We start from the raw sequence: 26837 nt of genomic DNA on the forward strand, positions 1-26837 counted from the left end.
CAGGAGCACCCAGCATGGTCGGGACGGCAACGGAACAAAGCAGAGTAACCACTGGCTCAGGCAAGCGTCGTCGATCCCCGACACGAGGAGGAAGAGGATGCCCTCAGATACCCTGCCAGTTACAAACACCGGAGGGAAAAGAGCAGCTGGCAGACATGGCCTTAACCACGTGCTCCCGGGTCACCTCACCACCACCAGGACAGGGCAGCTCCGTGCGCCTTCTGGGACGAGGGCCAGAGAAGAACACAGCAACACTGCTGGGTGCTCCTGCCAAATGGGGACCCAGCCACGGGGACACACCTGGCAACCCCAAGTCAAGTGACCATGGCAGAGCCATCAGTGCCCAGTTTATGGACACTCAAAGGGGTGATGAGTACAGGGGACACGAGACCCTGGCTGGACCTGGTTGGAAGTCAGGGCTGGCGGAGGTGGAGAAGGTGTATAGTCACACTTGGTCATCTTCGCTCGGTTTTTGTTGCTATAACAGAACACCAAGACCAGGTCATCTAGAAAGAGCAGAGCACAGGTTCCGGGACCTGGGGCGCCCGAGAGCGCCTCCTGCTGTTTCAGGTCCTGGTGAAAAGAGAAAGGGCAAGTGGGCGTGTGTGAGAGCCGAGCCACGCGGGGCGGCTTGCGTGGTTATTAACAACCTGCTCTCTCCTCACCTAACAGCTGGGGAGAGCAAGACTCACGCCTGTGAGGAGGCACCAACCCTTCCTGACGACGTTGTCACTGCTAAAAGCATCCTGCCCCCCACCCCCCGCCAAAGCCATCAATGGCAATTCAAGTTCAACATGAGTTTTGGCGGCAACACATCACATCTAAATCACAGCAATAACTGCATACTATATATATAGACATCCAGTACGTGTAGTTATTTCTATGAAGACTATGGGAGGACAGGTGTTTGGCACAGCGGTTAGAATGCCTGCTGGGACGCCCACATCCCAGATTGGGGTGCCTGGTTAGAGTCCCGACTCCTCCACTTCAGATCCAACTTCCTGCTAACGTGCACCCTGGGAGGCAGCAGATGATGGCTCACGTAGCAAGTCCTTGGATCGAGTTCTGGGCTCTTGGCTTTGGCTTGGCCCAGCCCTGGGGAGTGAACCAGTGGATGCAAGATTTCTCTTTCTCTCCCTGTCTCCCCTTTCCAATAAAGTAATCAAATGTTTTCTGAAAAGACTTTTGGAGAAATGTGAGTGGAGTCTAAGTAATAGTAATATTTTATCAGTGTTAATTTCATGATTTTTAAGATTCATTTATTTATTTGAGAGGCAGAGTTACAGAGAGAAAGAGAGACACAGAGGGTCTTCCATCCACTGGTTCACTCCCCGAATGGCCACAACGGCCAGAGCTGGGCTGATCCAAAGCCAGGAGCCAGGAACTGCTTCTGGGTCTCCCACACGGGTGCAGGGGCCCAAGCACTTGGGCCATCTTCTATTCTACTGCCTTCCCAGTCCACAAGCCAAGAGCTGGATCAGAAGAGGAGCAGCCGGGTCTTGAACCCACGCCCATATGGGATGTTGGCACTGCAGCCAGTGGCTTTACCCGCTACGCCACAGCACCAGCCCCAATTTTGTGATGTTGATGTTGAAGGTGGTAGTGAACAAGAACACACTGAAGCACTGCCAGCAACTCACTCCCCAAGAATTCAGAAGAGTAACAGTGGTGATATGAGAGAACCATCAACTCAGGTCGCTGAATGCTGGCTTGGGACAGGGAGTGCTGGGGACACAGGACGTCTTTGTATCTTCCTAAAATTTTCCTAAGTCGGATTATTTTCAATATTAACATTTTTTAAAAAGGCATTCAGGCGGTAAGGTGGTGACACGTACAGTTTTTTGAGGAAGACACTACAATAAGAAAAGTTCTGGAAACCAACTTATGTAACCTATTTAATTAGTGTGCACACACACACAAAGGGGAGAGAGACGTAAAAGTCTAAAGGTGTCCAATTTCCTTTTATGCTACAAAAACAGATCTGTGCACGCCTAGATTCCTGGACAAAGGCTGCAGATACCCTGGAAACACGGCGAGGCCCAGGTAACAGTAATTCTACGGATGTACCAAAGCATACAAAGAGAATCCCGGGGGTCAGCACCACACAGTGTGCGTGCATGGAGCTGAGGTGGTGGCAACGACCCAGACAAACATCACGGCAAGGGCTGCCGCCTTGCCTGGGGCGGAACAGAGGGGGCAGGGGCAGCACTGGCTCCCTCAGCCCAGTGTTGTGGGCTAGGGCTGCAGCCTGGAGACACAGTGGACGGTCGGGTGTGGCAGAGCCGGGCTCCTGCAAAGATCTCATCCATTGGTACAGTGATGCGAATATGACTCGGCTCCCAGGCTCACATAGGAGCTTGCTCCTTGAGGGCTTATGTTAATGGTACTAGGATGGTAGAAAATCCAACTACGGGGGCTGGCACTGTGGCACAGTAGGTTAAGCCTCTGCCTGCGGCACAGGCATCCCATATGGGTGACGGTTCAAGTCCAGGCTGCTCCATTTCCAATCCAGCTCCCTGCTAATGCACCTGAGAAAGCAGTGGAGGGTGGCCCAGGTGCTTGGGCCCCTGCAGTCACAGGGGAGACCTGGAAGGAATCCTGGCTCTTGGCTTTGGATCAACCTAGCTCCGGCCATTGCAGCCATTTGGGGAGTGAACCAGCAGATGGAAGACCCCTCTCTTTCTCTCTCTCCCTTTCTCTCTCTGTAACTCTGCTTCTCAGATAAATAAATAAATAATTAATTTTTTTAAAAAGAAAAGAAAAGCCAACTCTGGTGTTTAGCAGTGTGGCCTTGGGAGGTGATGAGCCTGAATTAGGTCGTTAACGTGGGGCCCATGATGAATCCTGCGGAGAGGGATGACAGACAGGCACCTGCATTCCCCGCCCCTTGCCACGCGATGCCTGTGCAGCCTCATCACCCTGCCAGCAATGCCACCACCAGAGACCAAGCATGGGGCCTGCCTGACCCAGGACTCCAGGTCTGTGAACTAAGCTATGCCTCTTTCCTTTACACTTTGGCCTGTCTCAGGCATTTCATTATAGTTAAAAAAAAAAAAAAAAGCTGACACAATTGAGGAGCAAGGTGTTGTTCTGGGCTTAGTTTCTGTTCTCTCTGAGGGCCATGGACTTGATTTAGCCCCAGCGGGAGGGGCTGACAGCTGGAAACTGATGGTATGGACATGTAGACGGAGGAGCTGTGGGTCTCTGGGCATGGGCGGAGGCCATGCACTAGGCAGGAGGCTGCCCCACTCTGCCATGAAGAGCCTGATGGACTCACGGGCAGGTAGCTTTGGCACCTGCTACGGAGCCCTAGGCTGGGACAGGAGCCCTGGTGTTCTGGTGGTACGGGGGTAGTGGAAGCATTTTCAAGGTATTTTGCCCATTGGGGACCCACGCAGTGGGAACAGAGGGAGGAACGGGGGCAGTGCTCTGTGCCGCGCCTGAAGGGCTCTGTCGGGGACGACTCAGAACTATTGGTGGGAACTTTCCAGGGGGCCACCGAGCTGCCGTATCTCCGACAGGCGTCTGGCCCTGTGGGTTCCCGGGGTGTGGTGCTGCTGGGAGGGGAACAGGGCAGGTGGGGACATGAACTCTCCAGACCCAGGGAGGGGCTTTTCCCACCCGCCCTTGGTCCCTGCTTCAGAGCCCTGAACAGTCCTGGGTACCAGCGGATGGTGGTGAGGGCACAGGTCCCTGCCGTGTGTCTCATGCCAGCGGCAGGGGAGGGGTCCCTCCAAGAGGAATCCTAGAACCTCCCTGGATCTCCCCAGTTGGGGACCCCACCTCTCAAATGGAGAACACACATGTGGTGAGCGTCAAGTGAGAGAAGGAGGGGTGGATTAACCGCCGGGTGTGGACAGGCTGGGGCCAGGTGTGCGCTCGTGTGATACCCACGTTACAGCACAGCCGACGCTGCAGGTGGACGCGGCATTTCCAAGTTGCAGGTGCGAAAACGGAGCGCAGAGAGGATGCTGGGTGGTAAGAGGCACTGTTAGAAGAACAGCGCCCGGAGGGGTGTTTCCAGATGAGAGACAACTGGAGATGTTGGGAGTGGGTGTCTGTGCACTGGCTCACCAGATGGGAGCCAGCTCTTGGGACAGGAAGAGTCTGGGGCTACCAGCTCGGCAGGAGCCAGGCAGCTGGAGATTCTCAGGCAGTTCCTGCGTGGAGGGGCTGAGTGGTGTGGAGCTGGCGTCCGGGAGAAGCCTTCATCCTGGGCGGCAGCTGGCCTGACCCCAGGCTGTGTGGATGGGGGGGGGGGTGGGAAGGCTGATCCTTGCTTCTCTGGGTATAGGCCTGTCCCTGCTGGCCTGCGCCACGGCGGGATCCCCAAATCACACGTCTGGGGACTTGAAAGCTGATACCAAGCCTGCTAAGGTAGCACATGTGCACACGGGAGGGGGGGCTGCAGCCCTGGGCGGGGGAGGGGCAGGCAGGAAGCTCCAAGGAAGGAAAGCGGAACCTGGGTGCCGCCCCTGCCCAGGGCCACCCACTGGCCAGTGCCAGCAGAAAGTCACTGTTCAGAGCCCAGACACCATGCAGGTCCCCAGCTCCGAGTGGGCACCAGGCTGCCGAGTGCGTCTGCCCAGGTCTGCTGGGCCCAGGCACTGGCAAGGGGGACTGCCTTGTACCTAGCCGCAGGCTGGGGTCTCCCACTCCCTGTTCCGGGCAGCCCCCACGTCCTGAGCCGGGTTCTTCAGCTTTTCTCTTGCATGGCTCTGCCTGGGCTCTGACCCCACCCCCTAGCAGGGTCTGCACTGGCTTCTCCATGGAGCCCCTCCCGATTCTCAGAGTTGGAGAGCAGGCCTGAAGCTGACACAGCCTTCAGCCAGCTTGTCCCTGGGCTAGCAACGCCCCCCCCCCCCCCCCCCCTGCCACCTCCACGTCTCACTCTCCCCAGACCGGCTCCCACCCACACCCGCAGCCCTCCTACTGCGCTTCCTGCCGGGGACTCCCGGGGCGGGTCAACCTCAGACTCACCTGGGCTTGTTCTACCTTGTGGCCCCTGAGCTGGGATCCCCAGTGGGGTGTGGGGATCATGAGGTCCCCGAACCCCAGCTGTTCACACTCTCACACTGTTGCCAGTGGAGTCAGCCTTGAGTGCTCTTTGAAGACTTGAGCTGCTTCTAGGGGATGGAACCCACACATCAAAGGAGCTGCAGGCTGGTGGGTAGGAAGTTGACAACTCTGGCTGGTACTGAAGTGACAGCCTGGAGGTCTCTCTTGATGTCCCCGTGGCTGGATCAAGGGGGCAGGGGACGACAACGCTCCCTGTCACACAGAGGCTGGCATTCGGATGATGCACCCCCTGCCTGGAGACCTCAGGTCAGCATGAGTCCTTTGCCACTAGAGTTACCGCTAAGAGCCCGTGCCTCACACGTGGCGTCCCAGTGCGGTTGTCATGCAACACAGAAAACGAGCGCGTGCCTCGTCCAGGAGAGCGGAGCTCACCAGTCAACACAAGAGGGGGAGGCCAAGGGGCTGCGGCTGGGCGACCCCCGCCTGCCGGGGAATCCCGCACCATGCCCGCCATCACAGGCCTGTGCGGCACCTTGCACTAGGAAGCCAAGAATCCACCCCTTGGTCCTGACGACACGGGGCTAGGCCACGTGACTAGCTTTGGCCAATGCCCTGTGGGTGATGGCCTCAGGTCTGAGCCGAGGGCTTCCAGGGCACCCATGGGCTTCTGCCTGGGATTGGCCATGGGAAGAGATGCCCAGGGAGCCTCCAGCCCGTCGGTCCAGACCCTTGCTGGACACCTGGAGTCCCGCTGAGTCCAAGAGAGCCCAGAGCAGCCAACCTCGGGCGTGGAAAGTCTGTGTTTGCTGTTCTAAGTCCTGGGGTTTTTGCAAGCGTTGTGCAGCACACACAGCCCAGCCCAAGCGTTTCCTCATGATCCTCCTCTTCCCGGCCCTCCAGTTCAGAGCCGTCACCAGCCGTGTGTCTTCCCACCAGGACCTGCACCAGGGACAAACCTTCAAGGTCTACCTGCTCACTCCAGCCTCCCCCAGGCCACTGTGCCCCCACCTCAGCCTTGGTATAGACCTTCCGGTCCCTCTGGCCACCCCATTTCTCAAGAAACCCGAGCCCCACTGTGCCCCCAGAGCTGCTCTCTCCCCAGCAGCCTGTGCTCCTGCAGTCCTCGCTCATGGAAGTCGTTATCCGGGAGGAGCCCCCACCCCACCGTGTGCACCTGCGCAGGGCCGGAGTAGACCAGAGCAGGGCTTCAATGAGCCGGTAGGCAGCGGATGAGCATTTGCTCACCTCTTCCGGGGCGCCCTGCCCAGCGGGGACCAGTGTAGATCCCGACCCTGCCACGAGTCCAGCACAGAAGCCACACGTGGTGCCGTGACCACTGAGTAAACAGAGCCGAGGAGCAGGGACAGGGCACGCTGCCTGTGGCTCAGGGCAGCAGTCACTGGGCGGCATTGCACAGGAAGCCTGGGAGCTGGCCAGGCAGAGTGGAGGTGGGAGACATCGTGGCGGGCCGAGGGAGCAGCCAGGTGCTGCTGCTAACACAGACACGTGGTCTGCACAACAGAAAACACACGTGGGTCCTGCCAGGGGACCTGCTGCGCTGCTGGCCCTTTACCAGCTCTACGCCCTCAGCCCCACTTCTGGGGCACCCTGGTGCTTTGTTGCTGAAGCCTGGAGCCGCGACCTCCAATGATTGTCTTTGGACCCCGGAGCTACCGCACTCACACAGAGATCCCAGAGGGACCTGGGGAGGCCGACGTTCCTGTCCCTTCCCCAGGTAGCCAATGAGAGCCGGAGTATGTGCAGAAGCCCAGCGCCTTGGCAAACTTGGAGCTCCTTGTGGGATCAGGCAGGGGCTCAGCTCCACCGGCCACAGGGCCTTGGTGTGGCTTCCGCTTCCCTGGCTTGTGGCCCCCGCTCCTTTGCTAATTTATTCTGGGGGCCTTTCTTTCTTGTAAAAAATGTACTTATTTTATTTACTTGAAAGGCAGAGACAGAAAGTAGCAGAGCTAGATATTCAGAGCGTTCCCGTCCACTGGTTTACACCCCAAATGCCCACAACAGCCAGGCTGGACCAGGTCAAAGCCAGGAGCTGGGAACTCCATTTATGTCCATGTGGGTGACAAGGACCCAGCTACTTGAGCCATCACTGCTGCTTCCCAGGGTGTGCATGAGCAGGGAGCTGGAGTCAGAAGTGGAGCTGGGACTCGAACCCTCGTACTGCAGTGTGGGATGCATCTCGGCGCTATGCCGGACACCGCCCCCGGAGAGCCCTTCAGTGGATTCCTGCTCCAGCCCAAGGTCAGCCTCTGGGAGACCTTGACTCTGGTGGTTGGTCCTCAAAGTTAGTCCTTGTACTCATCCGTCTGTAGCCTTCCTCAACGGCTCACCCAAGGATTCACCCTGAAGTCCTCAACCCCAGCCCCGCAGCACTGGCCGGCATCTGGACACTTCCTCTTTGTGGAGGAGCTCATCAGATGCAAACCCTTGGCCTCCTCTTCTTCCTCCTTCCTCCCCAAACACGGCTGCCACGGGGACCCTGCCTCTCCCCCCTCACTCTTCCCTCTCCCCCACTGGACCCCCTGCTCAGCACACACCCAACCTCCTTTCTGTCTGCACAGGTCACCCCAAGTCCCCCTCTCCGGCCCCGGGAGTCCCCGAGCCAGCTAGACGAGATTGTGCCTGCTCAGAAACGATGGCCTGTAGGTGACAAAACACATCGTGTGCTCATCTCAGCGCTGAGAAGGCTCCATCAGTCTCCCCATTTTACAGGTAAAGAAACTGAGGTGCACAGGGACCAAGCGACTTGGCCTGTCATGGCAGAGCCAGGACTTGAACCCAGGTCTCAGGTCCCTTACTTTGAGTTCCCTGCTCCTGACCTCTGGGAGCCCGCCATTCTGCCGGGACGAAACAAGGCAACCCTGAACTCCATTCAAAAGACCTTCGGTCCTGATGGAACTGCGCACTGGAAAGCACCCCCCTCCCCAGCAGTACCAACCAGTGCAGCCACTATGCATAACAATTGCACAAATTAAACACCAGCATAACCTTTGACCCAGGAATGCCACTCCCAGGGCTCACACTGGTTCCCATAAGCAGGCGACCATCGTGGGTTTGCTTGTGGCAACTCTGACAATCTAACAATGCATGCACATAGCACAACACACATTTTGGAAGAACTCTTCGGATAAAGAGACGCATTCAGGTGTATGGGAAGGAGGGACAGGTGAGGACTGTGGGGATGGAGAGGATTGAGCCCGTTTGCGGGGAGGTGACTACAGTGGAACGCGCCCGGCCTGACAGGGAACGGTCGGTTCTTACTCCAGGCTGGCCTCTGTGATTTGGCCTAAATGCTCTGTGCCTCAGCTTCTTGTATGAGTGACGGGGAGGGGTGGGAGGGGGCAAGGGGAAGTAGTGAGTTAAAGAATATTGTGGTCCAAGGGGAGAAGCACAAGACATGTGGTTTGATGTGAGCGAGGCAGGCAGTGGGGAGGAGTGGGGACTGCGGCACATCTGTGGAGCAGCGTCCACTCAGCTCCAGGGACAGGCCCCGAGTGACCTCAGCTGGAGTCGCAAGCCCATCAACAGAAAGTAAAAACCCAGGTTCTTCGGTGATTTTGCAATGTTTGCAACTCATTTTTTTTTTTTTCAAATGTGTGAGCCACAAATTCGAATGGGGTCCACAACCAACTGGCTGTACCACCTGGAATCCGGGATTTAACTGCTTGAGGCTAATCAAAGAAGATTCTAAGACCTAGCTTACGATAAGCCCAGGCATGGCTCTCTGCAACAAGAATCATCACAGAGCACCCGCCCCATGTCCCTAGGGCTACCGCACTAGCAAGTCCCGCTGTCAGGTCAGTCGGTGGCTCAGAGCAGTGCATCGCACAGGTAAGAAGGCAGAAGGGGCAGGTGGAAAAAATATCCTCCCCAAATGTGGGAGGCGGGATGAGGTAAGCCCGAGTTAAAATAACTAACAAGTAAGGGCTTCGGGAATAATCGGGATCCAAGCAATGTGGAGGTGGTTATGAACCTGCCCGCTCCTAACAAGCTCCCGGGGTCTCTAACACAAACACGGCCGATCCCAGAGGCCCGCAGAGCCCGGGCTCAGCAGTAGGTGTGTAGGACACACACACCGCCCGTGGTGAGCTGGTGCTGGCTGGTGCTGGCTGGTGCTGGCTGGTGCTGCCTTATACTGGCTCAAGCTGTAGTTTCCCAGGCTGGTTGTTAACGCGGCCACTGTGCCCACTGTGGGATCCACGGAGAGAGTGTTTACACCGTGGAAGCAGGCGAATCAGGGCCTCGTCCTCCTCCCTGGAGAAGTGGTTGCCTGACGCGTCTGTGCACCCCGTCTTTCCTGCTCCTTGGCCCCAGTCCCTAGAAAGCGGCGCTGGCTCAGGAAACAGCACGGTTGGCACCACATCGCGCGCTTCCTGATCCGTCGCAGGAACGCGGGAGGGCACTGCATTCAGTGAGACGCCACAGCTCAAAGCAGGAAGCTGTCGAGGGCGCTGCGTGACGCCAGGGGATGCCAGTGGCAGTGCTCTGGTGGCCAGCGGCGGTGACACAGGTAGGTCCTCCAGCTCCCCTGCAGGGCTCCCCGCAGACCTGGGATGTGGGAGGCCTGGTTTAGGTGAACGGGCGTGGAGAGGCAGGTCAGCGTACACTGCGCTGTCAGAGGAACCGAAAGTCTCGCCTGCAGGTGCCTCCTGCGCATGGAAACTGACGCAGGTGGCCCTGCATCATGGAACCAAAGCCCAAGGCAGAAAGGGGCTGCACCACACCTGCTTCCTCTGATGCCGGCTCCATGCCAGGGGAGGAAGTGAGCCTGGGGGCCGGCATCCCATAGGGGCACCGGTTCGAGTCCCGGCTGCCCCACTTCTGATCCAGCTCCCTGCAAATGAGCCTGGGAAAGCAGGCGAGAACGGCCCAAGTGCTTGGGCCCTGTGCTCTCATGGGAGAGCCAGATGGTGTTCCAGACTCCTGCCTATGGCCTGGCCCAGCCCCAGCTGTTGCAGCCATTTAAGGAGTGAACCAGAGGAAGGAAAATCTCTGTCTCTCTAACTCTTTCTTTCTTTTTTCTTTTTTTTTTTTTTTTTTTTTTTTTGACAGGCAGAGTGGACAGTGAGAGAGACAGGGAGAAAGGTCTTCCTTTGCTGTTGGTTAACCCTCCAATGGCCGCTGCGGCTGGCGCACTGCGCTGATCCGAAGGCAGGAGCCAGGTGCTTCTCCTGGTCTCCCATGGGGTGCAGGGCCCAAGCACTTGGGCCATCCTCCACTGCACTCCCGGGCCACAGCAGAGAGCTGGCCTGGAAGAGGGGCAACCGGGACAGAATCCGGCGCCCCGACTGGGAATAGAACCCAGTGTGCCGGCGCCGCTAGGCGGAGGATTAGCCTAGTGAGCCGCGGCGCCGGCTAACTCTTTCAATTAAATAAATAATATCTTTAAAAAAAATAGGTGTAAGATTATCAGATTGTCACATTTTTCTTTCATTTAAAATTTTTATTTTTTTTTATTTGAAAGGGAGAGAGAGAGAGAGAGAGAGAGATCTGCTGGTTCACTCCCCAAATGCTTGCAAAGCTAGGACTGGGCAAGTCCAAAGCCAGGTACCTAGAACTCAACTCAGATCTCCCACGTGGGTGACAGGGACCCAAGGATCTGAGCCATCCTCTGCCACCTCCCAGGCTGCACATTAGCAGGAAGTTGGATCAGAAGTGGAATAGCCAGGGCCCAAGCCAGCTATTCCAATATGGGGTGCGTGCACCCCAAGTGGTGGTGACTTCACTGCTGTGCCAAATGTCCTCCCCAGATCTTCAGAACTGTCAAGGGGAGCGAACAGTTACAGTAAGCGGAAGTCTCTGAGTCAGGAAAAATGCTTTTAACTGCGGTATGAGTCAGGCCAATGGAGCTCTTAAGTCAGTCCAACATGGGAGCCACTAGCTGGGGATCTATAAGTTAATAACTGAGGAGGGAGTTCAAGAGAGCGTCTGGGGACATTCCTTCCTCTGGTGACTTGTGGCGAGCCCTGGAGAGGTGCAGGCCAGCATGAGGGCACAGCAGTGCCCCAGCGCAGGTCTCTGGGGGCCATTCAGATCAGGGCGCAGGAGGCAGGTTTACCCACGCGCAGCTACCGCCAAGCTAGGAGGAATCGCAGCTGCGCTGGGTAACGGGGTGGGGGTGGGGGACCAGGGTGAGGCAGACCCTGCAGCAGTGCGCTGGGTTCAGCCGGGTGAGGTCTGGGAACAAGCAATCATAGGTTCTGAGTCCCGCTCAGCAGGAGTGTGTGCAAGAGACTGGAGTTGGCGTGGACGGCAGATGCAGTGTAGGCGAGAGACGGCGGCTGCCTCAGATCCCAGCTCCGTCAGGCGCCCTCACGGCATGGGGCCAGGTCGCCTGCAGCTTCGAGTTCCTAGCATCCCCCACCCCCTTAGCCAGGACGATGCCAGGCAGAGAGCATCATGGGAGGAAGACCTGGGAAGGGTTAGGGAGGGGCAGGGGCAACGGCTGAAGCCACTCAAGGGCGTGGCCTGGATTCGTCTCAGGGGAGATCTGCTTGGTTCTCGGAGCAGCTGCAGATCCTGTGTGTCCCCGGGGGCAGAGCTGAGATCCGGGAGAGGAGGCTCCCGGGAGGCAGGATTCTACTCTGCTTAAGGAGCACGCTAAAGATGATCCCAGCTGTCTGCAGATGTAGGGGTGTGGTCGGAGAGTCTCCTGGTCTGGCACTGGCCACTCCCCCAGCACCAAGCGTCGGCAAGGAGGAACCCCGGGCGTATTGAGCTGGCTCACCGGTGTGGCCTGGTGCCCGTCCCTGTCACGCCTGTCTCTCTCCTGTCTTGGGCCAGTGTCCTGCTTCAGGAACAGAAGCGGCCTTGGAAGTCAGGAACAAGGCACATAGCACCCCTGCCATGGACGCTCCTCGTTGTGCAGTGGGTGCTGGCCAGCATGGAACAAACCAGAACCTTCTGTCCCCCCACCTCCAGTGAGCTGGCCTGAACAGAGAGATGAGCGTGTCATGATGACACACAGCACAGCAAGGCTCAGTGTCTACAGAACCCAAAGGAATGAACCTCAAACCCGTGAGATCTGAGAGATGATTCGGAAAGACAGTTAAGGGCACCCTGGAGAACCTACAACTCCCCCAGCCACCTGCCAAACCGAATTAGAAAATAGCAAGGGGAGCGAACTAGGCGCACTAGGTTAATCTTCTATCTGCAGTGCCGGCATCCTATATGGACGCCAGTTCTAGTCCTGGTTGCCCCTCTTCCAGGCCAGCTCTCTGCTGTGGCCCGGGAGTGCAGTGGAGGATGGCCCAAGTGGTTGGGCCCTGCACCCCACGGGAGACCAGGAGAAGCACCTGGCTCCTGGCTTCAGATCAGCGAAGCTCCGGCCGTGGCGGCCATTTTGGGGGTGAACCAACGGAAGGAAGACCTTTCTCTCTGTCTCTCTCTCTCACTGTCTAACTCTGCCTGTCAAAAAAATAAATAAAATCTTTTTTTTAAAAAAGAAGAAAATAGCATGCGAAAGAAAGATCCGGTTTGCAAGAGCGACTAGAACTACATCACACCCGGTAACCGGGCAGGTGGAAAAACCACACTGGCCCCTCAGTACCCGGGAGATTGGCTCCTGAGTTCCCAAGGACACCAAAATCCAAGGATGTTCAAGTCCCTTCTAACCCAACGCAATGGAAATAGCTGTCATACCGTATTATTTAGGGAATAATGACAAGGGGGAAAAAGTCCATATGTGTTTAGTACCGATACAATATTTTTCCAGGATATTTTCGATTTGCGGTTTCTTGAATAGACAGAAGCAGAACTCAGGGATCTGAAGGGCCGAGTGATGTGGAAAAACCATAAAAGAGATGTGATAGAAAATCTGAATAAATGGAGAGAAGCTGCGACCTGGAAGAGAAAGAAGCAGCAGTGTGACAAGGACGTGAATTCTCTTCACGTCAACTTAGAACCTCACTGCCGTGATGTGAAATCCAACAGAGGGTTTGAGGGAGCCAGTTACTGAAAACACACAACTGGAGCGCAGATGCATGAGCGGATCCGTGGAGAAGAAGAGGCCAGAGTCAGGTTAGGACCATGTGGGGAGTCAGTGCACGAGGTGAGGGCATTGCGAATTGGCGCGAAAAGTGTGCACTAGTTCACAGGTGGCATTGCTGTCCACTTGAAGGCAGAGCTATAGTCCCTGTTTTACATCAATTGTAAAAGGAAATAAACAGCTAAATATAACAGACTTTAAGGGTGTTGGAAGAAAACCATATTTTCTCTAAGTGCGTTGAGGTGAGGGAATCAGATCATCCAGGAGCCTGCGACTCAACGTGGGGCTCCAAGGGGATTCAATTACCTGAACCACCACGTGGTCACGTGGAATGCCTGAGTGATGGGATGTCTGGGAACCTTCTGGAAAGGGGTGGTGGGGGCAGTGGGTTAAGGCACCGCCCCTGACACAGATATTCCATGTGAGCACCGATTTGAGTCCCGGCTGCTCCACCTCCCAGCCAGCTCCCTGCTCCGTGCACCTGGGAAAGCAACGGAAGATGCCCACGTCCTCGGGCCCCTGTCACCCACGTGGGAGACTCAGACGGAATTCTGGAATCCTGGCTTTGGCCTGGCCCAGCCCCGGCCTTTGTGGCCATTTGGGGAGCGAACCAGCAGATGGAAGGGCTCTCTCTCTGTGTCCCCTTTTCTCTATAACCGCCTTTCAAATAAATAAATCTTAAAAAAAAAAAAAAACCCAACATATGCTGTAAATGGCATGAAAGTGTTCACTTTGAAATGCTTGGTTTTGTGTTACATAAACTTCACCTTCATAACCAGACCAGCAAAGCCCTCGTGGCTCCCGCTGTCAGCAGAGTGACGTCCACTCCCCAGCCCAACATCCAACCCCTTTGCAACCCGGTTCCAACCTCCCTTCTCCCAGATGCCTCTCCTGGGGATCCCATTTAAGACCCCAAATTGCAGCAATCTTACCCCTAGATGCTCTGAAACTATCCCATTTCCTGTAATAATATTTTTAGCATAAAAACAAGAAGTGAAATGTGAAAGAGAAAAAAAATTATAAAAGCTGTAACGTGGCCATGGTTAAAAAAAATTTCAACCAGCACCAATAGGTATAAATCGGAAAGCGGAAGTCCCTTCTCTTCTGGGTACCTGCCAGTGACCTGTTGTCCCATCCTGGCCCCACTGTTGGTTCCTCGGGCAATGCACAGTAGCCAAAGCTCTAGTTTTAAAACAACTGTTGTGTTAAATTCTGGAGATCTTAATAGACTCAGCTCTGCTGTCATTGGCTGGTGTGCACTGGGGAGACCACAGTACACTGGTTATCTGGTCCCTTTGCATCATGTTTGGGGTGCTGGCTGGCTGGCCCCCTACCGAAGTAACAGAATGTTCCTGTGCAGTCATCTCTGCCCGTGGGACAACCCATTGGCCGAGTCCCTGCAGGGAGGGGGCGTTGCTCCCAGGGTGCAGTGCCACGCAGACTGACGGGCCCTGACCCAGCGTGCACACCCTCCCGCCGTTCCCCTACTCCACACCCACACCCTCGTGTGCACAAGGACCACTGGGCTCCTGTGCGAAGGCTGGACTGAGTCCAGGGTGCTGCTGCTGCTGCTGGCTGGGGACCACGCTGGGAGCGCCCAGGCGCAGTAGAAGTGAACGCGAGCCTCGTGCATAATTTTAAATCTTCCAGCAGCCACATAAAAATGTCTTAAGCAGGGCGAGAGCCATCTGATTCCCGCCACTGACTCTCATGTCTTCAGGCAACCTCCAATGGGAACGATTTGGAAGAGACGGGGTCTGCTCTGCACAAGCACACACTCGCCCGACCTCGGTCCCTAAATAACCCAGCCTGAAAGCTACGTAGCCTTTACGTGGCATTCGTGGGAGAGCAAGCCTAGAGGTGAATTGAAGGCCACGGGAGGCTGTGTGTAAGCTCTCTGCAAATGCTGCCCCACGTTATGGAAGGGACTTGAGCAGCCTCAGGTTCCAGAACCCCAATGACCCAGCACCCACCATGGCCTTGGGCACCAAGCAACAACTGGATGGTCCGTCTAACCCAATAGAATCTAAATGTTAAGATCTCGCGGTGCAATTAAGATATCATGGGAAATCTTACATACTTTTAGGCCTCTGAACCCTGGTGAGCATGTTACACTTTGCACATCTCAAATTCAACCAGGCGCCAGCATCACGGCACTGAGGCACCAGCAGCCCCTATAGGTACTGGTTCAAGTCCTGGCTGCTCCCCTTCCAATCCAGCTCCCTGCTAATGCACCTGGGAAAGCAGCAGAGGACGGCCCAAGTGCCACCCACAGGGGAGACCCAGATGGAGTTCCAGGCTCCTGACTTCGGCCTGGTCCAGCCCAGGCTGTCGCAGCCATTTGGGTAATGAACAGATGGAAGATCTTTCTGTCTCTCTGCGACTTTGCCTTTCAAATAAATACATTCTTTTAATTTTTTAATTTTTTTAATTATTTTTTTGACAGGCAGAGTGGACAGTGAGAGAGAGAGACAGAGAGAAAGGTCTTCCTTTGCCATTGGTTCACCCTCCAATGGCCGCCGCGGCCGGCACACCGTGCTGATCCGAAGGCAGGAGCCAGGTGCTTCTCCTAGTCTCCCATGGGGTGCAGGGCCCAAGCACTTGGGCCATCCTCCACTGCACTCCCTGGTCACAGCAGAGAGCTGGCCTGGAAGAGGGGCAATCGGGACAGAATCCAGCGCCCTGACCGGGACTAGAACCTGGTGTGCCAGCACCGCAAGGCGGAGGATTAGCCTAGTGAGCCATGGCGCCGGCTAAATACATTCTTTTAAAATGAGAGCAGCTGCATTCAAAGTGCTCAGGGCCGCACGTGGCCAGCGGCTGTCCCGTGGCACAGCCCAACTGCAGAGAATCTCTCAGGCCCTGCAGGGAGAGGACCAGGGCCATGGCCAATTCTCAGCTCCGGGGGCGCTGCGCAGGGTTAATGGGGTGGGAAGCGGAGCAGGTGCACAGGAGATGCTAAGAACAGGGCGTTCTTCAGCCATGGGAGCATGGCCTGAAGCCACCACCCACGGGCAGTAGGAGGGAGCGGGGGCAGTGCCCAGCCTGACGCATCAAGAGGACTCGAGCAACAAACGCTGTGATGAGCACTGTGGCCACTGCCTGTCCCCAGGCTACACCCCCAGGCGCGTTAAGGAACCGCAGCACACTTAGACCCGAGCACCGCTGGCCAGGACTGACCAGGGCCTGACCACGGCCACCGTCCTCCCCGAAATATCAGAGTGTGGTTGGCCTTCAGAGAGCGCTCAGTATGCTCACGGAAAGCCTCGGGGACTATTTTTAAGGCACCAGATATATTAGAGATTCTACAGTTCAGTTTTGCAGAACTGCGTCGACAGGGCGGGCTTCCTGAGGAGGGACGCCTGCGTCGGGACGGGGCACCTGACTTCTGGTTCGCGTTTTCGATTTGAACGCCCTCGTGACTGCTTTCCTGAGAGAAAAGGCAGAGTCCCGAGGACCCGTGGGCAGAACTCCTCCCGGGCCTGAAGCCGGAAAAGGCGGTCGGAGGATTCAGGAGGTCTCCTTGCTCCACGCGTGTCATCCGTGTGCCACGCTGCTCCCTAACCGGGACTGGGATGCTTCGCCGTGCCGTTCTTTGTCCAGCGGGAATATCCTGAGCCCTTTTAGATGCAAAGCATTGGTGGAGAGAGCTGGCTGGGGCCCGGGGGGCGGGGTGGGGGCTTCTTTGCCTGGTTCATGCGCCTGGAGCTGGAAGACCGAGTGGGTGGGAGGTGGGGACCTGGTGGGGGTCTCCAAGTCCTGCCCACCCCGCTTCTGCCCCCTGCAGCCGGAGCGCTCATTCCTGGGCCATGTGCATTCCCCTTCCCCTCTCACCCTGGAGCACAGGTCCCGTGTTTAAGATGCTGCTCGGTTTAAAACCCTCCCCTTCAAAAATGCAACCACACGGCATCTGGCCCAGCTGGTATTCAGGTGGTGTTTCGCATTGCACGGGCCCATCAACTCCTAAACCGTGCACTCGTCAGGAGGTTTCCAAGCATCCCGGCCATCCCGGAAATGCACGCGACCCCCTGCTTCCTGGCGCCCGGAGCCTGCTGGGGTTATTTTTATCCATAATTGCACAGCCCGAACTGCTTCTTTCTTTTTTGCAAAACTCTCAGGGTGCTCTGGGGGAGGCAGCAGTGACAGCTGACAGCCACACGTCACGTCCTCAGCCCCGGAGAGGGAGGCCTCCAGGGAGCCGCAGCCCCAGGCGCTCCCGGTCAGCTCTGCTCTCCCGCCCTCGCCTCATCCCAGACCCAGAGCTGCTGCACCTGCCGCACCCCAACCCCGCAGAGCAGCTGAAACTCGGGCCCTCAACGCCCTGCTCTCAGCAACCTCTGCTGATGTCCCAGGGGACCGAATGCGCCTGGCTGCAGGTGGCCCAGCTCTGGCCACTGCAGGCCGTCTGGGGAATGAACCAGCAGATGGAAGATCTCCTCTCTCTCTCTCTCTCTCTCTCTCTGGAACTCTGACTTTCAAATCAATGAGACTTTTTTTTTCCTTAAAAGCACTGAGTGTGTGGGAATTTGTTACGGCAGCAGTATGAGATGAAGATCTACACGGGAAGTGATCGATTAGGATAACAAGAGGAGGCATTATGAGAGCGACGTTGGGGTGGGCATGATTTAGGATGGGGAGACCTGGGAGATGCTTCCGAGGTGCAGTGTTGGAGTAGCCAGCCACGGGCAGGTGCAAAGGTCCTGGGGCAGGAAGGAGCTCAGTGCTGGGGCAGGAACCATCTCCTCATGGCCTTCCTGGGCGGACAAAGCCATCCCATTATTCAGTTTCCCATTCACCCACTGGCACTTTTTTGCAGCCTTGAACCTGCCTGTTTGGGGGCCTTACGGGGGATCTGTTTCCTTAAAGGCTGGGCCTGTCATCAAGTTCTGCTGCCGTCGCAGGGTGAAGGGCTGAGGCCACGGCTTGGTTGACATCAGCAGGAAGGGACGCAGCCATGGTGGCGAGGCAGGGGGACACTGCGGGGACTGCCAGCCCCACGGGCCCCAAGGCTTGGACAGAGGGCACGGCCAGAACGCATGCCTCTCTCATGGCCAGTCTGTGACAGCGGCTAACTCGTCAGCTCCCAGTTAAGTTGGGGGGAACATTGGGCTTTCCTATCCTGGGGGTGTTCTAGATGAAGCAAGGTCGGGGGTCTGTGAGGCCCGGGCCTTTCCTTGAGGGGCTCGTCACAAATCCCCCGCCCCAGGCCAGGCTCGGGGAGAAGCAGAGGCAGCCACAGCTCCCTGGGGAGACGGGCATGGGGTCGACCATCACCCCCCACGGGGAGGGGCAGCGGCAGCAACAGGGAACCACCTGGGGAGCTGCGGGGTGGGGTGGGGGAGTGGGCTTCCTGGAGGGCTTCCCGGAGGGCCTGGCTGGGCTGTCCATGTCCTCCGGTGGGGGTGGGAGGGCGGGACACCTCCCGGCCAAGCCGCTGTGACCCCGAGGGGAAGGAGTCAGGGCTAACACTGGGGCCCCCTCGTTCAAGATGAAGGCTGGCTCAGGTACCAGGCTGCTTCTGGCTGGGGGGTGAGGGGGGCCGGGCCACAGCAGCACAACACCCAGGCTAAGAGCCAAAACAGAGGAAGCGGAGGCAGCCCCGGCTCCGGGAGCCACAGCTGGAGGCTCAAATGACATCCTCGTCTGCCACTCCCTTGGTGTGCGACCCAAGCAAGCAGTGCCATCCTGTTTCGCTTTCCCTGACTTTGAAATGGGAAGAATCGGAATCAAACCCCCCTCCCAGGGTTAAGTAAATGACACGGATCAAGCACCTAGCTCCGGTGACGACGGTAACCAGGAAATGGGGACCCTCGCTCCACCACCCCCTCCAGTATTTCCCAGGCTCGCACTGCTCCCTGGTAGAACCCCAGCCAGCCCTTGCCCCTGCCTCTGTCTCCTGGGCAGGTGCAGCACACAGGCCCCCGCAGAGACACGACGGAGAGGCCTCTGCCAGCTGCCTTCCTCCCCCTGCCCCTCTCAGGGGCAGGTCCCAGGGCTCAAACCCTGGGAGTCTCTTGTGTCCCCAGCTCACCGAACTCCCCCCCCCCGCCCCGCCCAGCGTCCCCGCATTCGCAGGCCTCGCCCCTGCCTCCCTCACTGCCTCTTGGGGTTGCAGCTGGCCGGCCTCTTGTTATTCTAAAACACTCATTCATCCCCTGGAGGCTGGCGCTGTGGCGTAGCAGGTAAAGCCACCGCCTGCGATGCTGGCACCTCATATGGCGCTGGTTCGAGTCCCTGCTGCTCCACTTCTGATCCAGCTCTCTGCTGACGGCCTGGGAAAGCAGCAGAAGATGGCCACAGTGCTTGGCCCACTGCTACCGGGACACTCTGGTGACACTCCTAGATCCCTGGCTGTTGCGGCCATCTGGGGAGTGAACCAGCGGATGGAAGAGCACGCTCTCTCTCTCTTTCTCTCCCTCTAACGCTGTCTTTCTACTATTTTTTTTTTATTTTTATGTTTTTGACAGGCAGAGTGGACAGTGAGAGAGAGAGACAGAGAGAAAGGTCTTCCTTTGCCGTTGGTTCACCCTCCAATGGCCGCCGCAGCCGGCGCGCTACGGGCGGCGCACCGCAGCCGGCGCACCGCACTGATCCGATGGCAGGAGCCAGGTGCTTCTCCTGGTCTCCCATGTGGGTGCAGGGCCCAAGCACTTGGGCCATCCTCCACTGCACTCCTGGGCCACAGCAGAGAGCTGGCCTGGAAGAGGGGCAACCGGGACAGAATCTGGCGCCCCGACCGGGACTAGAACCCAGTGTGCCAGCGCCGCAAGGCGGAGGATTAGCCTAGTGAGCCACGGCGCCGGCCCTCTAATGCTGTCTTTCAAAATAAAGGAATAAACGAATCTTTTTTAAAAACCATCTCTTTTCATCCAGACCCACTATGGGAGAGCAACGCTGTCACGGCGCCGTTTGTGGCACAGCGACGCAGGTTTGACAGAACCGACGGCCAAGCCAAGCGAGCCGGGACCCCATCGCCCTGGGAACCCCGCAGGAGTCTTCGCTGCAGAGGCAGCTGTCGGAGAGAGGGAAGGGCACGAGCCCAGGGAAGGACCTAGCTGCCTGGCGGGAGCGGAGACCCCCAGGAGGAAGAAGGAGACGAGCCCAGCGAGCAGCTGCTGAGAGAATACCCAGTGTGAAGCTCAAGTCCACCCTGGAGGGAGTTAGCGCAGGGCTGAGTCCGAGGGCAGCAGAGCCCTTCTACACGCGGAGGAGGCTGGCCCAGGCAGCCAGAGCAAGGGCCACGAGTCCAAGGATACTAGGGGCATGGAGCCAAGTCCAAGGATACTAGGGGCACGGAGCCAAGTCCAAGGATACTAGGGGCACGGAGCATCATTCCCGGCGGAGCCTGGAGCTCTGTCTGTGCGTTCGCTCCGTGAGGATGTACCGAGCACCCCGACGTGCGAGGAGGAGTTCCGGCCAGGATAGGCAATGCACAGACCAAGGGGTGACGGTGGGCGGTCCCATCGTCACAAGTGCCACAGGAAACAAAGCGGCACCATCAGGACAAGGGGCCTGTCACTGCATGCTTGAGCAGGGCGCTCCCAAGGGCGAGGGCCTTTCTTAGAGGAAGGGCTCTCCCGATGGGTGAGATTTCCAGTGGCCTCTTAGAACCTGGCCTTGAAGCACACCCTTGAGCAGAGTCCTAACGTTCCTGCAATAAGATGTAGTCCAGACGCCTCCCCTGGCAGCAAGACAGCAGACTGGGTATGTGCTTATCTGGGACACAGAGCCCAGGGCTGTTTGACACAAAGTCACAGCATCAGGAATGCCTGGGACAGGCCGCGACCATGGCCAAGGATGGGAGGCAGGGCCGCTGGGTGAGACCGTGGCTTGTGGATTCGTGGTCCTTGATACACAGTTGAAGATATCCATTGCCTGCTTAGAGATCCCCCTTGGAGGGCCAAACCTTTACACATTGGGACGCTTTTAGCTGCAGGCGTCAGAAAACCCTAACCCAACCACTTGCGGAGAAAGGTGTCATTTCACAAAGCAGGAAGCTGTGACAGCATCCAAAGGTAGAGAGGGGGCTCTGTGAGCCTTGTGTCTGTTTCTAAGACAAACAGGCCTTTACTCAAAGCCCTACAAAACAATCTGCCCCATGTCTCATTGATTCAATTGCTTCCCGTTCCCCAGTGTAAACCCATTAGTTACGTGGTATAAGTTGGTGTTAGTCCTAGACTGCTTTGGGCAACAAAGTGAGGAAACAGGCCCATGATCCGGGGCAAGGTGAGCCAGAAGGTTCTGGAACACGGAGAGGCAGAGACAAGGTGGCTGAGGGCAATGGGGAGAGGACAGAGATGGCCATTTGGGGGTAGTGAGGAAGAACAGCCTGGTCACTCTTTCCAGAATCTTCCAAAATTCTCAGGAAAGAATTAGACATCCTGGGGCCAGTGCTGAGGCATTGCAGGTAAAGCCACGGCTTGCAATGCTGGTGTCTCTTATGGGTGCTGGTTTGAGTCCCAGCTGCTCCACTTCCCATCCAGCTCCCTGCTAATGCACCTGGGAAAGCAGTAGAGGATGGCCCAAGTCCTCGGGCCCCTGCACCTGCATGGGAGACCAGGAAGAAGCTCCTGGCTCCCGGCTTCAGATCAGTTCAGCGCTAGCCGTTGCGGTCATTTGGGGAGTGAACCAACAGATGGAAGATCTCTCTCTCTCTCTCTCTCTCTCTCTCTCTCCCTCCCTCCCTCCCTGCCTATCTTTCAAATAAATAAAATAAATCTTTAAAAAAAAGATTTCGACACCCTGAAGTCCCACAGGAGAAGGGGACAGGGGCAGCTGCTGGTGTGTCCCAGAGGGTGAGGAGATGAGGCAGACCTGACTCAGAGCACTCTGAGAAAGAAAGCAGAATTAAAAAATCTAAAAGACCAAACAGAAGAAGAATCTCTGCTCAAAGAAAGACCCGCGTTTGCTAAGTGAGCGAGGCGTGCACCTTGCAAGCGCTGTGTCAAAGGGGGTCAAAGGAGCTTGGAGAAGACTCCCCAGCAGAAGGAGGACAAGGACAAACCAGGTGCCTCTGTGGCAGCCGGTGCAAGGTTGGCCCTGGATGTTGTACCCGGAATGAGGTGCAACACGGAGTTCCAGAAGGCACTGGAACACCACCACTGTGGAATGTCCCCAAGAACCTTCTCGGCGTCAAATGCCCCTCTGAATACGCAGGCAACCACCAGATGTTTTAAGACAGTAGGAGGTTTACAAACCAGATCAAAGTTCTGCAGACATGGAATCTTCTAGAACATGGCAGAAAGGGGCCACTCAAGCCTTGTGGACCCCTGGCGGGCCCGCCGCCCTCCGAGCGGCTGAGCGGCCAGGGCAGTGCTGGCTTCTGCTGCTTGAGCCATATCTGCCGGCTTGCTCGCTCACTCGTTGCACAAGGTCAGGAAGTGTGCTGGCGCCACGCCCTCCGCCCGGCGGCTCAGACGGAATCTTGCCTGCACCGGGTGACCACCGAGAACAATACCAGCTGCCACCGGCTTCCTGAGCACCACAAGCGCTGCCCTCCCGGCCACCATGGCTTTTGGAGCGGTCCTTTGTTCCCCCTCCCCCAAGGCTGCGGGGACAGGATCCCGAGTGGGAGGCTTCCAGTCCAAGCCTGCTCTGGGGGCTGCTGTCCTGTGGACGCCAGCTCGGCTTTTATTTGCAGAGAGGGAGCAGGGGCTGGCAGGCTGTGGGATGGGGCAAAAGGGTCCCCTGTACCCCAGCCACGGGGCCTGGTGGGGGCAGCCAGAGGCCTGTGCCACACAGGCCGCTCCCCAGCCTGGGGCCTCTCTGTCACACAACACCAGGCCGCCCACGGGGACTGCTTGCTGGGCCTTGAACTCTCGCTCACGTGCCCAGCGACAAGGTCCTCTCCCGAGGCTGCAGCTGCCCCCAGCCCGCCCCCTGGAGTCTGCACTGCAATGGTGCCACTTCCCCTTTCCTTGTTCTCCTCCCCTCCCCCCTCCTTCCCCCTCCCCTCTCCCCTCTCCCCCCTTCTTTCCCCTCCCCTCTCCTCTCTCCCCTCTCCCCCCTTCTTTCCCCTCCCCTCTCCTCTCTCCCCTCTCCCCCCTTCTTTCCCCCTCCCTTTCCATCCCATTTTCTCCCTTTTCCCTGCTCTCCGGCCCCCCCACCCCGAGCATCAGGTAGGACCCATGCATCCTAGGCAGTGGGCATGATGGAGTCCTTTGACACCTGCTCTTCTCACCACAAACAAGACAGCAGCGGCTCCCCACGCCAACAGCCCGCCCCCGCCCCGGCATCTCGCCCACGCCACCTCTCTGGCCGATTCTGAGCCACTGCACCAGAGGCCTGTGTGTGGTTTCCACTCCTTGCCCGAGGTCTCGCGGCTGGCAAAGCCTGGATGGAGCCCAGCTCCCGGCCGCGAGTAGAGGCGTCTGCTTTGAGCCAGGTTCCTCACTGGTTTCCCACAAGGGCCAGTTTGTGAGCAGGCGTGACCACAGCCGTGTAAAGCACAAGAGGCCAGGGCCTTGCGGAAGCCACCCTTGTGCCGCGAGGCAGCAGGCTGGGCTCGTCCTTGCCCAGGGAAAGCGTTGGAAACACTTCCTGGGCTGGAGAAAACAAGGCCGAGTGGGCAGGGGCGGTCTGGAGACCCGGCATGGGCGCCAACCTCTGCAGGTCCCGGCGACACTTGCATTTGAAATCAGGGAGTGGAAGAGCCAGCTTGCACGCTTGTGAGTGTGCAAAAGGCAGGGGGGTGGGGAGAGCTGCTGCGTGCCAGGGTCACCCTCCCCCCAGCCCACGTGGGGCTATCGGAGGCCACAAAGTCTGAACCAACGATGCAAGGAACAGAGACCGGCCGCCCCTCTCCAGCTTTGACAAGACAGCAGCTCCGGCGAGAGGAGCTCAGATGATGATCACAAGAAGCAGCACCGCCATTCAGGGCCTCCCCGCCCTGCCGCCAGCTGCTTGTCTGCACGGCCTGGCAGCCCTGCAGACTCGGTGTCGGGGGCGACTTGTTCAGACAAGGGGGCTCAGCTCAGGAAAGAGGGGGAGCTGGAGAGAGAAACCCGAGATAAAACAAGCAGCGATCGGTGGCTGTTGGAGCCTCCTAAGACATGGTGGCTGGCTTAATTGGGCGTGAGCGCACGCTGGCTCCTCCTTCCTTTTAGGAGGTGTATCCTATAGGAAGGCTCAGATGCCCTAAGCCCATAGCTCCCGGGGCCTTGGCTACCTGGTGCTGGCCACCGGGCTTGGGAGCAGATGTAGTCAGCAAGGCCACTCCTCTCCCTGAAGACTGCCTGGCTGAGTGTGGGCCGTGGGCCACCGGGCCCTGTCCCCAGGCCTTGGCCCCCACCTGTGTGCAGTGGGCAGGAACCCGCTCCCAGACAGCCAAGTCATACAGACTAGGGGCCCTGAGTGGCCCAGCCAGAGAAAGCCGTTGGAGGCGGAGCCAATCAGATTCCCCCGAGACTGAGAAGGGAGCCTGTTGGGAGGGGAAGAGCAAACCCACAGAGAAGAGCTGAGTCATGGAGGTGGAAGCCGGGGGCAGGGCCCCGAGCGCTTCTGGGCTAAGCCTGGGGGCTGTTGGGCAGTACCCCTCTGCTTCTCCCCTGCCCGACAGGTCTCCCTGTGGCTCCCTGAGCTGGCCCAGGCACCAGGCCGGCCTCTGCTCCCTGCAAGCCCTTAGTCCTGATGACGCTGCCGCAGGGCAGGTGGCCATACACAGAGACACAGTGACAGAGCATGATGGCCCAGGGGCCCAGTCTGAAGGCCCTGGACCTATAGGTACCAGCTATGGGCACAGATGCCACAAGGCACCCTGAAGTCACGGCTTCTCCAGTCATACTTAAAGTTGTGTTGGCTTTGAAAGACTGGAAGATCAAAGGCACTGATCGACTTTGAACTTCAGACTCCGTTCAATAAACCAAGGGTGCCATCTATTCAGGGAGTTCCTGGACTTGGGAAGACCACGGAGGTCATTGGTCCAACCACCTGCCAGTCATCAGCAGGCCACGTTCCTCCCAGATGAGGAGCCCACATGGGGACCAATGTAGCACATGTCGAGTAACTGCCAAGTTCTCTAAAGGGGGGTCTCACCTAAGGCATGCAGCCATCTGCCCCTGGTAACATCTATCAAGGACCAGGCCAGGCCCGTGGGCAGCCTAGACCAGCTGGACACCTCCAGGGGAAGCACGTTGCGTACTGGTGCAGGTACACGCCAGGGAGGGCTGGAAACGCCAGAGGCAAGGTCCAGCCCGACCTCTGTCAGCAGAACAATTCTGCTCCAGCCCACACCGGCATCTGCCGTGGAAGTAATGCAGGCGTCAGGGCAGGCAGCTCCGAGCCCCGCTCTGGGTCTTATTCTCTGAACCAAGCGGCTGGTGGAAGGGACCCCTTTCATCCTCGTAGCCTCCCCGAGAGGCACTTAGCCCAACACAGCTTCTCCCTCGGGACTAATCGCTGGTGATGTTTGTCCCAGGGACCGGCCGGCGGTCCAGCCCTCGAGCCCAGCTCCATGTCTGCTCCTGGATCCTAGTTCTGTACAAAGTGAATCACTCCCTTGGAGTCTGAGACACCCGCCGTGGTGCCCTTGACTCCGGCTCTCACTTCTGGTTTCTGTTTAACCTCCTGCTGCCCTTCCAGGGCTCGGAGACCAAACTCCCGTCCATCCTGGCCGCCCTGCCTGCTCCAGACATGGACGGACGCCATGCCCCGTACCGGGGTACCCGAGGACCAAGCATCACACACACCCTCCTCCCCACCAAGGACGCGAGACCTTCACCTCCTCCCTTCTTCCCTCCCCCATTTTTCTGTTAAGGCAGCCGGATCAAAGCAGCCACATCACTCAGCCGTCACACCTCGGAGTTCAACAAAGCTCTGGGTATTTGTCACATGTGCTGTGCTGGGGGTGGGGGAAGGGGAAGAGTGGTCTCTCTCAGGCTTAGATGGCTACGGCTGAGTTTTGCTTTTAAATCCATCTGCCAATTTTGCACATTCAGACTTCACGCGGAGGGATCAGACCTGGGTGGAGCTGGGCTCTGCAGATGGAGGGTCCGGCTGACTGCTTGTCTCTAAGCAACACAGTCCACTCTGTCCACTGCCCTGCTCCCACTCACCCGAGAGCCCCCGGGAGAGGATGGACACAGCCACGGCCACCGGCTTCCCCTCTGCTCCAGGCATCCTTGACCATCACCGCCAGACGCAGGAGCCCCGTTAATGTCTCCTTGATGCCTGCTCCTTTAGTCACACATCGGGCACTCTGGGGTCACAGTTTACCCGCTGAGCCGCCCCATGGACTTCTGGGAGAAAGAAAAGCTCACTCGGGCCCTTGTGTCACAGCTGCTTAGCCGCGGGCCATTGTCTTCCTCTCTCTCTCTCTCTCTCTCTCTCTCTCTCTCTCTGCTGGGGTCAGCCCAAGTTGAGGTCAAGTGTCCAGGTGTCTAAGGACTCACCTGCACAGTGAACTTGTCATCTTCGTTGGGCAGGATTCTGTAGGTGTAGACGCAATTCCGATACCTGAAAGAGACCAAAGACTGCATCAGCAGTCACCCTTGGACCCGAGGAGACAAATCTTCCTGACCTGGCTCCAGGCAACTGGGCACCAAGTCCCTGCACCTTGCAGCTGCCCGTTCTCTGAGCTGGAGGTGAGCGTGATACCCAGCGGGTCTGGACGGAGGCACTGCTGGCTCAGCCAGCCCCCTCGGCCCTCCAGGAGTGGCAGGAAGAGGCAGGTAGGGGCCTTTGGGCACAAACGCTTTGGGGAGGGGCTTCCTCAGCCACTCGGCCACCATGTTGGCTCAGAGAACAGAGCCAGAGGAGGTGCTGGGAGTTGAAACCAGATTCCTGGGGGGCTGGGCCAGAGGGTCACAGATCAAGG

General features: G+C 57.8%; 1 protein-coding gene across 1 annotated transcript in view; it reads right to left on the bottom strand.

Moving 5' to 3' along the window:
- INPP5D (inositol polyphosphate-5-phosphatase D) overlaps window positions 1–26837 on the bottom strand; it is a 141493-nt gene that overhangs the window by 98834 nt on the left and 15822 nt on the right. The window contains exon 2 of the mRNA XM_070070037.1: window positions 26413–26476. Within this exon, the coding sequence (XP_069926138.1) occupies window positions 26413–26476 (64 nt within the window). The remainder of the gene's footprint in view (window positions 1–26412; window positions 26477–26837) is intronic.

This window comes from Oryctolagus cuniculus, chromosome 3, assembly GCF_964237555.1.
Source record: "Oryctolagus cuniculus chromosome 3, mOryCun1.1, whole genome shotgun sequence".
Classification (NCBI taxonomy): domain Eukaryota; kingdom Metazoa; phylum Chordata; class Mammalia; order Lagomorpha; family Leporidae; genus Oryctolagus; species Oryctolagus cuniculus.